Source organism: Acanthochromis polyacanthus, chromosome 19 (genome assembly GCF_021347895.1).
Source record: "Acanthochromis polyacanthus isolate Apoly-LR-REF ecotype Palm Island chromosome 19, KAUST_Apoly_ChrSc, whole genome shotgun sequence".
NCBI classification, from domain to species: Eukaryota; Metazoa; Chordata; class Actinopteri; family Pomacentridae; genus Acanthochromis; species Acanthochromis polyacanthus.
The window spans coordinates 568028-584682 of NC_067131.1; the positions used below are offsets into that span (position 1 = coordinate 568028).

General features: G+C 40.8%; 2 protein-coding genes across 2 annotated transcripts in view; one reads left to right on the plus strand and one right to left on the minus strand.

The window, feature by feature from the left end:
- Positions 1-16655, minus strand: part of si:ch73-127m5.2 (uncharacterized protein LOC561202 homolog) — a 179108-nt gene that overhangs the window by 28292 nt on the left and 134161 nt on the right. The window lies entirely within an intron of this gene.
- LOC110959431 (glutamate receptor ionotropic, NMDA 2C-like) overlaps positions 5728-16655 on the plus strand; it is a 60305-nt gene continuing 49377 nt past the window's right edge. The window contains exons 1-2 of the mRNA XM_022206296.2: positions 5728-6717; positions 16181-16554. Of these exons, the coding sequence (XP_022061988.2) occupies positions 16195-16554 (360 nt within the window). The 5' untranslated portion in view covers positions 5728-6717; positions 16181-16194. The remainder of the gene's footprint in view (positions 6718-16180; positions 16555-16655) is intronic.

Consider the following 16655-nt stretch of genomic DNA (forward strand, 5'->3'; position numbering starts at 1 on the left):
AAGGTAACCGAAGACTGTTTTCATAATGGAATAGTGTGAGAATCATTTCTCTGAAAACCAATTACATGTTTGGCCCATGAAATATCCAATAAAGCTTTGAAATAAATGGAAGACAACATTTTATCTGCTCTTCTGACACTATACTGCAGGTTTGTGCTGCTTCTGTTTAAGTTTAGTTAGGTTTAAATTACATTGTTAAAGTTCAGGAACAACAGTATTCATGATTAAAAGATCATTTCTCACGTGTCAGGATAGCTGTTAGAAGTGGAAAATGCCATAAAACATCTAAAATTGTGTCTTTGATTCGACCGTCAGTCTACAACTCTAAAAATGTTCAATCCACAATGCAATAAAATAAAGAAAAGCAGCAATTTCTCACTTTCTAGAGGACAAATCCTAAAATTTTTGCCACTTTGCTTGAACATCACTTGAAAATTGTGGCTTATTTAAGCTCATTTGATGACCCGATTATCAAAAAAGTGAAAAATTATCTCTTTGGTCTGAGTTGGACTCAAACATTAAACATGTTCAATCTACAATGTGATCAAATGAAGAAAAGCAGTGTCACGTTTCAGAAAGAGCTCAAATTCCCGAAAAACAAGACTTATTTGTGCTCATGTGATCACTTGATGTCATAAAGAAATGAAAAATGTCATAAAAAAGTGAAAATTGTGTCTTTGGTCTGACCAGACCCAGAGGAAAATTTTACTGCTCAAAGCTTGCTCTTCTACAGCTCAGGAGACAAATTTGAGATTCTCATGTCAGGCTCATTTTAGTTTCTATTTTGTCTAAAGGTTTCTCATACGTTTCTCCTAAAATTCACTAGGAGAAATAGGTGAGACAGGATAATTAGAGGGAGTCATACTTGAGACTTGTGGGAGATACCTTGCTAATCTCAATACAGTGTGTTTAATGGCTCCTTTATTTCTCCTCTGGAAAAGAAAATGAACAATAGTGGAGCTTCTACAGAGCAATATGTGAGACTCACTCACACCTCCACGACAGACTCAGAATCAAACCCCAGCCTTCTGGGTGTGAGACAGCCACTCTACCCACTGAGCTATGCCACCCTATGCATATATTAATCTGCACACACACACCTTAGAAATGCTGCAACAAATAAGAAGTTTCCAGGATACAGCCTAAACATCTTGAGGCACTTATAATAATATATGGTGACTTCAATCATGTCACCCTCTCCTCCCACTTGACTGGATTTATCATTCTAAACACCACGGATCATCCACTCATAATATCATGATGGGCCTCTCTCTGGACTGCAGGACGGAAAGATATAGAAGATCTTTGTACCCACAGCGATCAGGCTTTATAATTCTATAGCAAATAGCAGATGAGCTGACAGACAAATTAATTTCCCTTTTGGGATGAATAAAGTAATCTGAATCTTTATTAATTAATTTAAAAAAATCATGTGGATTACAATAAAGTCAACATACTAGATGATTAAAAACAACCAAAACGTTGATCTGAGTCTGAGAATTCAGTGAGCGCTTGTGGAGATCTCTTCATTTGTTCTCTCTGAGCTTAGTATGAGATGCATGAACTGAAGCTGGGATGAGAACAGATGGAGTTCTTAGAGAGAGCTCTCTGATTTCTCTGCCTGAGATCACAAAGAGACACAAAAGTTGAGAAACTCTGAGAATTATATGAGAGCTTGTTGAGATCTCTTCTGAGACTTTAAAGGAGACTAAACTGAGATTTAGTGCATCTTATTGCTCAGGAGAAAAAAATGAGACACAGGAGAAATAAACCTTAGTCTCAGTTTGGTGTCACACGGATCTCAAAGTTGTCTAGGAGAAGTAAATGAGACATTTTTGAGATCTCTTTTGGAATTTTCTTTTCCTCTGGGGCAGTCCAAACATCAAACATGTTCGATCTACAGCATGATAAAGAAAAGCAGCAAATTCTAACATTTGACATCCTGGACATTAGTATTTCTTCCACTTGACTTGAAAATGGCCAAAAAAATTGTGTAAATTTGTACTCATGTCATCATCTGAATGTCATAAAAAGGTGAAAAGGTGAAAAGGTGTCCCAAAAAAGTGAAAAAAAGCCAAGACAATGAAAAAGTCAAATATGTTCCATCTACACTGGGGTAAGTTGAAGAAAAGCAACAAATTCTCACTTTTTAGAGGCCAGATCCTCAAATTGTTGTCACTTTTTCTGAACATTACTTGAGATTTGCGCTTATTTAAGCTCATGTGATCACTGGAATGTCATAAAGAAGTGAAAAAGTCATTAAAAGATGGAAAATAGTGCCTTTGGCCTGATCAGTAGCCACTTTTCCTGAACATTTGTGCTTATCTATGCATGTCTGAAGTCCTAATCTATAAATCAGATTATATAATGTCCACGTTGTGTTCAGAGCTTCAGATGTTCCTGGCAGAGCTGTGGATTTGTTGCCGGTCTCATTGACTCATCTCACAGCACATATAGACCACAAATCCTCTTTGACAACACACATAATTGTAGAATTAATTATTTGCTTGTCGGCCGGCGAGCTTTTCGCAGCGAACATGATTCTGAGTTAATCTGTGGATCCGATCGGCTGCTGTCCAGAGAACATATGTTCCACGCCGTCCAGCTGCCTCAGAAACATCTGTCTGCTATTGTCTCCTCCATTCATCAGAGCTATCGCTGAATCCACCACAGATAGGAAAAAAACAAAGAGAACACCTCAGTCACACAGTCTCACATCTATTTTAACACTCGTCTGTATTTATAGAGCCGTTAAAAGGCTTGTCACCTGACCAAGCTGCCGAGTGAGGAAAAAGGAAGAAAGCAGCTTTTATTAGAAGAGATGAGAACCTGCAAGAGACGACTCTTTAAAACCACGAAAACCTGTCCGATGCTATGAGGGGAACAGCAGCAAAGTGACACTTTTTGTGTCTTTTTTGCAATATTAAAGCCAAAAGTAGGAGGAAAAAGGTACAAATCAGGCACTGAAAACTCACTGCTTTGTCCTTTGTGCTCAAACTCATGCATGTCATGACGAGCCAACACAACTACAGACTGTGTGTTTTCTTTCTGAGGAATGAAAGGTGCAGGAATTATGATGGATTGATTTTTCTTTTTCCCCCCTTTCTTTTCTCTGTAGCTTTTCACTTAGCTTGCAAGCAGATGATTGCTTCACAGCTTCACTTTGATCTGAGTGAGACAGGCGGCGTACAGGATTTGTATGCGAGCAGCACTTCCAGGTCTATTGTCACATTCACCGGCTCTGTTTATCCTGTCGATACTCCAAGGTAAATATGGCATCCAAACATTGTTTTCTTCATCGATTAACGTGTCGATTGTCTTTCCAATTAACCGTCACGTCCCTCAAATCTCAAAAACTCGTCAGCTGTGAGGTGAAAGAGAGACCATCACAATGCAGCACAAAAATACTTAATTATCTCCAGAAATACGGCACTAATCCCAATGAATTCAAATACATGCAAGAAAATAATCTCAACCCAAAGCTCCACTTAGCAGCTTTTCCACTATTTGTGCAGCGTTTTTGTATTTGCAGAATATTTTTAACGTTCTGTCAATTGGTAATGATTTCTTTTAGTTTTTTTTAATTTGACGGGTTAAAGAAAACACTTTTATTCAAAGTCAAAGATTTCTAGTTTATAATGAGATCTCGGTATTTATGATGGCGTTAAGGGCATTGTTGTTTGAACAATAACTTCAGAACATTCATCATTTCTGTGGTTTCGTTTCAATTATTTTCAGCCCTTTGGTGAAAACCAGGTTGTTTTTTCTTTAGTTTTCACCTCGTTAACATGTCCATTGACCAATGAGAACCAGCAGCCACGACTGATAGTTGGAGCTCAAAAACAATCAGACTCTCTGCTTTGAGGGCATAAACTTTTTTTAAAAAAACTTTCTGTGTCATTTTGTTTTCCAAAATTGATTTCTGGTTCAAATATTTAGCTGAATTTAGAATAGAAGAGAAGAGAAGAGAAGAGAAAGCATTTAGTGTCATTATTCAAAGTAAAACTAAATTTAAAGATCTGCTCCCCAAGTGCACCAAAATATACGCTATACAACATTATAAAACTCTGTAAAACTCCATAACTGGCCACAATTAACGTCTGTCTGAAATTTCCAGTGAAGGTCAGAAATGACTCAAGGACCAGGTGATCAGATTCTGGCAGTGATGCAGCTTATAGTCTGGATCCATGGATTGGTTAAAGATTTCTGTATCGTTGCCAGATAGCAGCACGGCGTCACTGTAACCATGACAACCAGAGAACACTACATCAGCTGATTGTGATCCTGCTACAAATCCACCTCTGAGGACTTATCAGGACTTATCCATCAGAAATGATCCAAGGAACAGCTGATTAAACTGTGGGGGTGTTTCTCCTGCTACATATTTAGGTCACGTGATCCGGTGTCCGTACATAACGTACACATGCAGAACACACGCCTGTGCTCAGAGGAAGGTGATTTTATATTAAAGGTTTTGTCCATCAGAAATGAAACAATGACTGAGCAGCCCTGGAGGAGGACTGAATTCTCTGACTGCTTTTCTTGTTCCTATCACCTTGTGCAACGTAGGGCAGTTTTACAGTGTGTGAGCAGATGTAGATGAGCTGGTGTGCTCGAGCTGCAGGAAACAGCAGTTTAAAGTTAAGTCAATTCATGGAAGGATAGAATCATTTTCCAGGATAAAAGTGCGTTAAATCAATAATCGGAGAATAATTTTATCATAAATAATGAAAAATTACTTGAGTGATAGTTTCTAGAAGTTGATTAACTGTTCATATTCCTACATTTCCCACAATGCAACTGATGCTTCAATTACTATGGTACGTTCAACAGCGAAGAAAAGTGTTTCAGTGAGGCAAAAAAATAAATGCTGAGGCTTTATGAGTTTCCATCATGAATATGTGAAACAAGAAGACATGAAGGAAATGGATTTACTGATGAGATCACACACACACACACACACACACGCACACGCACACGCACACGCACACGCACACGCACACGCACACGCACACACACACACACACACACACACACACACACACACACACACACACACACACACACACACACACACGTCTGGTTCTTATATCCCCGTGGGGACTTACCATTGACTCCCATTCATATCTAACCCCTAAACCTTACCCTAACCCTAACCCTAATCCAGACCAAAACATTGTTTTCGGTTTTCCTACAGTTGTGGGGACATTTGGAAGAGTCTTGTGTTTGAGTTTGTAAAAATAAAAACCCTAAATTTGCCCTCGCTGCCTCATGAATCTGTCACACCTGTCGACCACGTCTGGCTTTCTGTCAACACTTTCTGCACGGCAAAGCTGATTATTTTCTCAGAAAACATGATAACATCATTTTCACACGCTGAGTATGACATGTTAGAACTGGAGGAACTTCATGTGTGAAACCTTTAACTGAGTCTGTTTCAGCAGCACAAAGTTAACGGTGATGTTTGTTCTGTCATCTTATCGACTTTGTAGAACTGGATTCAGACTCTGAGGTCCTGACTGGGAAAACAAGACTATTAATGGGTTCAGTCTGCACCTGTTGATGGAAGAAAGAAAAGAGATGGAATGAAACAACAGAGCAGCACAGAGAGGATGTGATTTGGGGGAAAGAAAGCAGAATGCATGACAGGAAGAAGAATAAAAATGGGAGCAAAAAAAAAAGAAAAGAGAAAAGTGGGCTGGGAGGAGGAGAGGTGGAGGCAGGAGGAGGGGTTGATGCTGGAGAGAGCGAGAGGAGGAGAGGAAGGGAAGCTAAATCCTCACACCGTTATTATCAGGACTCACATACAGCCCTCCTGTGATGGAGTGAGATAGAGAGAGATACAGGAAAAAAAGGGAAAAGATGGGAGTTCTGAAGGAAACGGAAAGCAGGATTACTGTGACAGCACACGGCAGATGAGCGGCGGCACATCGGAGAGGGAGGAGAGAGGGAGAGGAAACTCCCGTTTGAGGGGAGGGAAGCCAAAGCAGTGCAACAGGATGAGGACCTGCTAGTGGACATCTGTCCTCCACCACCATCCTCCTACATCTGGATCAGCTCACATCCTCACGGGAAAGAGGGCAAAGAGGGGAACCTGAGAGACCAGAATCTGATCCCTGCTTCACCATTTTTTTATCCCTTTTACTGCGGACTATCATCAGAACAACTGGACCCAAAAGTTTTTCCTCCAAAGGTGCAGAAGGAGATCTGCTGAACTTCCCATGGATCTGCTCAGGGAGAGGGAAAAAGGAAAGGAGGCGGAGAGGGGTAGGAAGGAGGAGACGGAGGGGAAGCATCACCGCTGCTGAAGTGTGAACCGGCGTCTCACTGAAGAGGCTTTTTATCATCGCTCATCTTCTATCCTCATCGAACAGCGGGGAGCCTGAGGATGCAGACTGAGGGCTAAAACACCTCAACACTTTCCTTTACACATTCTTTGACGTCCTGTCTTCACCTTCACCACCACTGGTGCTCACTGTGACAGAAAAGAAGGAGAGGAGGGCTTTCATTTCTAATTTGTGTGGGAGATCACATCCAGCTGGTGAAGTCATACATCCAACGCTGAGGCTCGGTCTGAACTCCTACAGGTGCTGGGAGGAACGAGGGCAGCAGGTGAAAACAGGAAAACAAAAAAAGGACATTTTTGGTGGAAAAGCAAAGCCGGGAGGAAACGATGGAGCAGCAGGAGTTCAGGTCGGGTGACAGCAGAAAGCTCAGGTGAGTCTCTGATTCCTGATCTGTCAGAAATGATGCTTTCTATACGAGCAGGAGAACAGATCTGAGAAGAAGCAGCGACACTTTCAGAAGTGAAGAGTTTCCTCGAGAGAAAGATCCCATCTGCTGCTGAGAGCAACAGAGCAGCCAGTCGTTCTCCAACAGGAACTACTGGAACACGGGGCTCAGTAATATTATTCCTCTTATTATCAGCATCCTTAGTAGCGTCTTTCACTCACAGGTTTGCTCATTTTTCTTCTTCTTCTTCTTGAAGCTGCAGTGTTTTACAGCTGGATCAGTTTCTGCTAATGCTCATCCATTTGTCACATAAGCTGTGATTAGCAGCTCTTCATTTTCCTCCATTAGCGATGAAGGTTTTCTTGCTCCAGTTTACATACATCATGTAGAAACCACGTCCTACACAGCTGGTTCCCAAGCAGAGGTTCGGGGCCCTTTAAAGGCTCACCAGGTGAATCTGAGGCGTCCCACGATGCTTGAAGCAACCGAAGAAAGCATATTTCTTTAAAAAAAATCATATTTATTTCTGTGTTTTAACAAATACCTCATCAATCATGTAGAAACTGGTGCAGTTTAAACATAAGAGTCTCATTTATTTGGGGTTAAAGGACCCAAGATTCACAAAGATCACAAAACGCCAGGAGAGATAATAAAATGTGCAGCAGAATTAAATTTATGTGGCTTTAATCTAATTATTTTTGTGACACCAGTTTCTTTTTGCTGTTTCCAGTCTGAGGGTTGGAGGCATCATTAATGATCAAACGGTTTTTAAAAAGGTGTTAAGAGCAGAAATAAAAACAGAAAGCAGCTTCTTTTTACTGGCTGTGGACTGTTTTTGGACTCTAGATTATAAATATCAAATTACAACTTTATGCACGCTGTGAATATAAATAAAAAAACAGAAAAATTAAATTAAATCTGTAATTGTGTCTAGTTTCTCTCATATTTTTGAAAAACACAATTTAAAAAACATGATTACATTTGATTGTCAGATCTAATGTAAAGTCGTAGTTTTAAAAAGAAAAGCGTCTTTGAGTGTTTTGAAAAGCATTTTACAAATAAAATGTATTATTATTATTAAGTTTTTCATTTTTGACATTAAAAAGCCATAAAGTACAATTCAAATTTAGTACAGTTTTAACAACATTTCCTTTTCGTTTGATGGATGAAAATGCTAAATTCCAGTTAACCACTTTAGATATATTCCTACAATTAGATATAACTAGTTAGCATTAACAGAAAATGTTATAATCCTGCTGTAATATTACAGAAATATACGAGATTTGTTTGTTAAATGAGAAATATCTGCTTTAATTACAGCAACTGTCACATTTTCATGGTTTTTACACGTGTAATTTACCTTTTCTACCATTCTGTCTAGAAAATGTACCTTAATGATGGAAAACTACAGTATTTTTATACGATGGTTATTTTGAAGTGTTTTTACAGGACATTACACCGCTTTAGTCTAACTGTTGATGAAATATTTAATGCTTATACCAGTTACATACATGACTAGCAGCATGTGTGTGAATGGATTTCCAGCTTTCTTCAGCGTCTGTTCCAGCAGATTCTGATCGTTTTACGTTTGAGTGGCAGCCGGTTTAAAAATGCCCTCAACAGGACAACGATTTCCTGTAAAAGCTGTCAAATCTTTACATGTGAGAGCAGCAACCCACCGGGAGATGGGGTTTGAAATCCTAATTATGAGGAATTTATGTGGTGCACTTCATAAAAAGCTCAGAGGTTCAGAATAACGCACTCATTTATTCACATCACCAGCTTCTAATCTACTCATCTTGTTGAAATCATCTGTAAGGAAGGATGAAGGGATGAAAACAAAGAAGTGGTGATCAGCTGAGCTTTGTGAGCGGCTGCTAAACTACAGGCCCGATGGTGTGTTCACTGTCACTTACAAGACGGTTAATTCAACTGATTTAATGATGGTTTCAGGACGGATTGATGGAAAACGCTTCATTGACTAGAGTTTCATTATTTAAGTGTGAATAAAGTCCTGATTTTGTTTCTGACATTCTAAATAGTTCATAAAATGATGTAAATTTAACAGAAGAAGGCTGTAAATGGTAACTGACCAATAGGAACGTGTAAAATCAGAGACGTGGAGACCTGGAAGTCAATGTTTTAGCAACATTTCAGGTTTTCATTTTTCTTTAAAAGCAGTGAATACATCAAACGCAACAACAGGTCTATTAGTCCATCTAAAACACAACCTCTGAGGCAAAATGATCCACAATTAGGTTTTATTTACTCATCCATTAGCAGCTACTCCAGACTAATCTCCAGACAAGTCCAACATTCCCTCTTTAGATCTGATTTATCTCCTCCCTGCTGAATGCTTTATGCTACACTTCATGTTCACCAGCTAACTCTGTGCTTCTGCTGCTGGGAGCTGGGCAGGTAATACAAGCTTTAAAATGTGAAAACAGCAACAGCTGCAAATCATGTTGATGAGACAGCTGAGCGTGGAGCAGAAGAATGATGGTGACATGCTCTGTAGAGCTCAGAGTCGGTGATAATTGCCTTTGGGTTTGTTCCTTCAAACACCGTCTGTCACACACACATTAGAGCCACCATCAAATCAGAAATATTGATCAAATATGAGGATTTTATGCAACAAAAACAGAACTAGCTCCAGATAGAGCAGAGGCTGACCTAGGAAACGGTGTGGGGTTAGTGGAGGATGAACTCTGGGTTTTCTGGAAAAACGCTGGTTCAGTTCAGTGGTTGAACATCACCATGATATCACCACGGTCGGTTATGCTGCGCATCTATGATCATGATGACGATAGCCAATCAATGCAGAGAAAACATCCCCTACTAACCAATCAGTTCTCCTCCTGTGGATCCCTTGGTGTTTGGACAGCAGTTTTTAGGCATTTAAACCTTTGTTTTCCATGTTCAGAATAGATTTAAGACAAAGTTTCACAGTGGACGTCCTTTAGTCCTCTTTGTGCTCTTTTTTCTTGTTTACAGCTAATTTCCCCATCCATTCTAGTTTTCATGCTTTGTACAGCACTACAGTCCAACAACAGACATGGACAGAGCACTAAAGCCTTGAACTTCCTGACCTTGCTGACCTCAGATTTGCAGTTAACAGTCTGAATAATGCTTTTTTATTTGTACTTTACTCCCTACACCATTTTAAACCACCAAGGTTGTAGAGGTTAAAACTTTGTTACACATCAATTCAATTCAATTCAGTTTTATTTATGTAGCACCAATTACAGTCAAATTGTCTGAAGACGCTTTACAGAACCCATATGCCTGAACCCCAGAGCAAGCCCAAAGGCGACAGTGGCAGAAAAACAGCCTTTAACAGGGAAGAAACCTCGAGCAGAACCCGGCTCTTTATGTGGGGGAACATCTGCTGCTGGCCGGGCGGGTTAGAGAGACAGAAGAGGTAGAGAGGAACACCAAAAGAATAGTCTCCATCTAAGGAACACCTATCAGGTAGAACACATCTGGAAATACAGCCAATAATTAGAGAGCAGTGATGGTGATATCAGGCCTGTTGACTTAGGAAATAAATTGCTTTTAGCCTGTTTTGCATATTTAACTTCCTGGTAGTGGGTTAGGACTATGGTTTGGCCTTGTGGTGAGAATTACGCAGCTCTGTACCTGAACATGTTTGGTCATTTCGTGCCATCATATTTCAGTTCTGAGCTGCATTCAGAAACACTGGGTGGACTCACCAAACCGACCAGCAGCAGCTCAGGTTCTCCAAGCCAGATACCGAAAAGAAATCCTGGATTCGTTCAGCTCATTTTAAGGCTCAGCTGACAGAAACCAGACAACAATCCCAGGTGACTCTGAGTTACTTCCTTTTTCAGCTGAACTGTTCTCAGTGCTGCCACCGGTGGCTGGAAGACAGAATGCAACAACCTACAGTCCTTCAGTAGAATACAGCCACAGAGGGAATCATTCCTGACCTTGTAATGCTTAAAATCAGCTATGAGGTTGGTTCCTGGGTCAGATAGAAGACCTGCGGACAAGAACTGGCTCTGGAGATCTGATGTTTGCAGATCTTTCCTGCAGCAGGTTGTGTTCTACATTAATTAATGCTCTCAGATCAGTTTCAAAGGTGCTGCAGAAAAAACAGGCGAGGTTTGAGCTGTTGATAATTCTGTGGTGATGATGCTCATCCCATCAACTAGATCCTCTCTGCTCATTTCCTCTCCACCCCCTGCAGGCTCAGTACAGGGACTCCATCATATCCAGGATAAGTAGTTAAATGACTGAATGGTTCCTGCTGGATGTACTGAACACCGTATGACAGAGAACTGGGTTACACATTAGCTTATGGTCCAACATTCCCGGTTATAACATACATAATACTGTTTTTATAGTCATATGTGAAGCAGTCCAGCTTTGTATTCAACATGAAGCTCCATTACTAATATTTAATTACATTTATAAAATCATACTAGACTGTGTAATGTGTTAAGTTTTTCATTAACGCCTCTCTTTTCTTTCATTAATTCTGATCAATGCTGCTGTATAATTAGTAGAATTATCAGTGCCCTGCAGGATGAAGTAGGAGTTGTGTTTTCATGTCGATACCTGTGCAGGTACATCGCTCCCTTAGACTGTTTATCCCACATGGTAGAGCTGCTCTCCATCTGGAAATCTGCATAACAATAGGAAACCTGTGAATGCACCACCGTGCTCACTCCAACTGTGCACGTGATTTTAGAAAACACACACAAACATTACAGGATATTTTAGAAAGTGGGAGTGTGCTGTCTTTTGCCAGTCTGGCTGCTTCTGGTCTAAAACCGGTCATTTTTAAACACACTGTGGCCTCGTTGTTGCGGTCGCATCCTTTAATTGCACTCTCGCTGTGATCTGGGCCAGACTCACTCCTTTAACTCCCAAACCCCCATCACCCCGACTCCCACCAGGCCGAGTGCTAATCTGAAGCCCCATTATGCCTCCTTCCAGGGATTACCCTGTTAAACAAACATCTGACCTGCTCTCCAGTCCTATCATCCACCCAGTCAGCATTTCTGTCATCTGTCTCACTATTTTTATCCTTTACTGTCCTCCGGTTACCTTTTACCACCACCCGTCTGTTCTGAGGTAAACAGCATTATTATTTCTAAAACAGAACTTCTGCTTGTTTGGATCACTTCGTCTTTTGAAAATCCCCCCCCCCCCCCCCCCCCCAAAAAAAAAAATAAAAAATTGTCACTTGAATTATTATTCATGAGGAAACTGCAAACTGTTCATTGTGTTAGCAAGCATTTTCGTTAGCAAATTATCATGACAGATTAGTGTTATACTGAAAAAAGAGAATAGTTTGAGCAATATAAATATTGGTAACACACAACAGAATTAAGTTCATATAAATTAAGTTAGATGTTTAAGTTAAATGTACTAAAATCATTTGATTCTCCACAAATGGGCGTCGCTGCAATTTCAAAGTCAACTGAAAGCTTCTGGTTTTTTCAACTTAAGTATTTGCTTTACCCAAAAGTAAAATGTGAACAATAATTCAGTCATTTCATTTACACTTGACCGTTTCTTCATCAGTTGTCACAGATGTTTGTATTTAAAGCATTTATTCTTTCTCTTTTATTCACAAATTGTTTAAAACACAATCAGATGTTGTTTGTCAGGTCTGACAGTCAGAATCCTTCTCAGAGTTTTGCTGCGTGGGGAGGTTTGTTTGTTTTTAATCTCAGCTAAGCACAAGTGGGTGGTGGTTTAACAGATGCTTTGTGCTTACATCAAGATATAATGATTCATTGGAGACAAATAAAGTGATCTCAGTGAGTCAAAACAAGCAATCCCAGGATTTACCAGACAAAGGGATTGAGCTCTCTGCACTAGTACAATCCTATTTCACATTTGGAGGTGTGGCTTTATGTGTGTTTACCCGTCAATACCCTTCTTAGCCTGGACCTGATGCTGCGATGACTGATGATCTTCTAAAATGTGTCTATACGCAGACGACACTGCTCCATACATCCATAATACATAAATTCAGTTCCACAGAAGGAAAATATGGAGCATCACTGACCTTTTGCAAACCCAGATAGCGAAACATAATGTACACAACATCTAGTAAACGCTTAGAAAACCCCATAAAAGCATAAGAGGGACAGCTCCATGTCCATCAGTCCAGCTTTGACCACATATCGACTGAATGCTTCATCTTTCGTCTGCATCTAATAGCAGGATGGATTGCTTTTCAGGGCTTCAAACTATATATTTATTGCTTTGGGCACCTAAAGCCCAAGAGCTCCAAACCTTATTAAGATGAATGATTGATCTGCCACGAGCACAAAGAGTGTTGAAGGGTGGGACATGCTGAACCCAGTGCTGCTTTGAATCAAAGCTGAGAGCTACTGTTAATTATCACAGGGTCTCTGATGGCCGCAGATGAAACCGACACGCTATCCATCCCATCCTAGCCTTCAGATATGTGTGTAGATGTGTAGATCTTCATTTGCTATATGAAAGACCACCTGTCTTTATCAGCAGTTCAAAGGGACTGATTAAATTAGGACAGATCTTCAAACAGTGCATGTTTAATACAGTTTCTCCATCTATATGCAGATGTTGAGTTGTCCAGTGAAAGCTCATCAGTCAGTCGGTGCAGATTATGGCGGTGGCACATTTTCAAAGACCCAACCCTGAACTCCAGTAATGTTATCACTGTTTAAGAGAAGGTTTTTATTTTAGACTGTGGTTATCGAGATCTTCCAAGACTTTGGGGACAAATATGAGTTTTATAGTATATTCAGCGTCTCATAGTGGTCTGGAGTGTTTCTAAGCTGCGCAAAAAGAAAGATCCCACATAGGGTCAAACTTCTGTTTTTGCCCTCCACCTCTCTAATGTCTTTGTTGTTCTTTTTATGTGTAAAATGAAGCAAAAAAACAAAAACAAAAACACAGACATCTGACAGTTTGACAGCCTTTACTGTGTGCTGTAGACCAGCATAGATATCACTGTCTGGGGCAGATAAAATACCTCATGGGGTAAATAAAGCAGCCATGGTGGCACAGAATCAGGCCAAACCACTGATCTTCCCCTAAACCTCCAAACTGGACAGAAATGGATGTGTTTGTCCTGTCTGTGATTGGTAGATGGGTTTGTAAAGCCCTGTGGCAGCATGAAGGTTCTGGTTTTAACCTCCTGGTTTACTGGAGCTTTCTGGTGGAGTTTACTTGTTGGTCCAACGTTGGTGTTCTCCAGCAGACTAAAGACATGCATGGAGGTCCACTGGAGACTCTACATGTATGAATGATGGTTAGTAATGAAGTGGTGACCTGTCCACAGCGTACCTCCTGTTTTAAAGCGACATTACAAAGGTGAAGGCAGGAAGCTGGTAGAACAGGAGACCCATAAAGAGCAGTAATAATCCCTGATCCTGAAATCTGGGTTGGATTTTACTGCAGGTCTTCCTCCATTCTTCTCCCTGCTGTCCTGTCTGCCTCTTTACTAACCTTCCTAATAAAACCAACAAAATAATAAGCTCAAGTATTATTTAAAATATAATCTATTAACAATTTATGATGTTCAAACTTCTGGAAATGTATCTATTTCAAATATTAACATAAAACACTAGAAAAATACAAATATACCTGAGTAACCCTGAGATGTTCCAGTGATTGGACCTATACTCTTTATAAGTGGGTCAGAAACGACCTATAGAAGAATTGATGTGTTTTATGCCGTTTTTGGTTCAGATAATAACTTGTATTATGGTTTGTATTATATTTTGGTCCACAGACGAATTATTTCATGTTTGAAATGTGCTTTTTTTAAAAAACTTTTTAGCATATTTTGAACATTTTGATAATTAAAAAGTAAGAATATTACACAGAAGAGCAACAGAAGAAGTTCAACGTCCATTTTATTGACATTTTTTCACTCTTTTCTTCCAGATGTTTTTGCTCTTCTTTCCACCATGTTTGTATATTTCATCACCTCCTGTATGAGAAATAGCAAAACAAATATTTCACTTTCTTTAAAAGTATAAAAGGGAACTTAAACAATAAAATGGAATACTCATCATGAAAATCATGTTTTTTGAGGAATAGCTGGAAAATGAAATGATCAAAACTTTTCATGAGTAGAAAGTAGAAAACAACCACTTCTGTTTCTAAGGGTTAAATATTAACAGAAGTTAGATTTATTCCAGGAAATATTCTAACAGACTCATATGTTTGTGTCTTAATGCTATCAGTAGGTGGTGTTTGTATATTTCTACATATAATTCTGCATTGAAGTGTGAAACATCCATAATTCTACAATAAAGAGGTCAGTCTTCTGCCAACGGTGTCACCGATGGTAAATGGTCTGTATTTATAGAGCGCTTTACTATACCTGCAAGGTACCCAAAGCGCTTCACATGATACATCACATTCACCCATTCACACACTGATGATGGAAGCTGCCATGCAAGGCGCTAACCACGACCCATCAGGAGCAATTAGCGGTTCTGGGTCTTGCTCAGGGACACCTCGACATGAACACGACGGGCCGAGGATCGAACCGGCAACCCTTCGGTTGCAAGACAGCCACTCTGCCCACTGAGCCATGCCGCCCACCATGCCTCTAAATTGAATTAAACGGCCTGGAAATGATGGCAGACGGACACGTGTTGGTTTATGATGACATTACTGACACATGTTCAGACCTCAGAGGCTTCATGTGTTTCTGAGGACAGACATGACGCTGCAGGAATGTCATGTAATGTAATATAATATAATATAATATAATATAATATAATGTAATATAATGTTATGTAATGTAATCCCAGCGATGAGGGTCACCGACCTGCGTGACAGTTTTGGCATCCTGCTTGCAGTGTGTGTGTGTGTGTGTGTGTGTGTGTGTGTGTGTGTGGTCAGGTGCTGGCTACAGTTGTGGAGACCAAATGTCCCCACAACTGTAGGAAAACCGAAAACTATGTCACTTGTGGGGACCTCATTTCGGTCCCCACAAGTTTAAACAGTGTTTTCTTGGCCATGTTGTTGTTACTGAAAAAAGTAAAACGTTTCTTTAGGGTTCGACATTGTTTTGGTCTGGGTTAAGTAGAGGGTTAGGGTTAGATATGAATGGGAGTCAATGGTAACTCCCCACGGGGATATAAGAACCAGACATGTGTGTGTGTGTGTGTGTGTGTGTGTGTGTGTGTGTGTGTGTGTGTGTGTGTGTCTAGAGATGGAGAGGTGATTACAGTCATGACACTGGGGATGGATTACTGAGGATTACATGCACACACACTCCCACACACACTCGTGTTTTATTTCCTGCCGACACCAGGGTCTGGATGTGGGGCTAATACTGTCATACAGAGGGTCAGACAGGGAGGTATAAGGGATGGATATGAACCACGGATTAAGAGGCATTATGTCAGAACCATGATAAAAGTGAAGCAGCTTGTGTGTTTGACTGCTGCTCTCTTTCTTCCAGGCGGTAGCTCCAACATGGCCGTTCCCAGAGGACGCCCTCCTCCTCCCTGTCCGTGGCCTCCCCTCTTCCTCCTCTTCCTCCTCCTCCTCCTCCTCCTCCTCCTCACCTCGCCCCTGCAGGCCCGGCCACTCGTCCTCCACCCGTCCATCAACGTGGCGGTGGTGTTCAGCGGCTCCAGCTACCAGAACGAGGTGAGGGGTCGGCTCAGCGGGGAGAACTTCGTGGACCTGCCGGTGGTGGTGAGCCCGGTGACGGTGCTGGTCAACGACACCAACCCCCGGGACCTCCTGACCCGCCTCTGTGACACCATGGCCATGGAGAAGCTGCATGGGGTGGTGTTTGAGGATGACGTGGGCTCAGGGGCAGACGCTCAGGTGCAAATAAACAGATTTATGCCTTTTTTGGGTGTTTTCTGATGAGACGTCCTCTCTGGAGTCACAGTGTTCATTCACCCACATCTGTCTCCTAAAGCTGC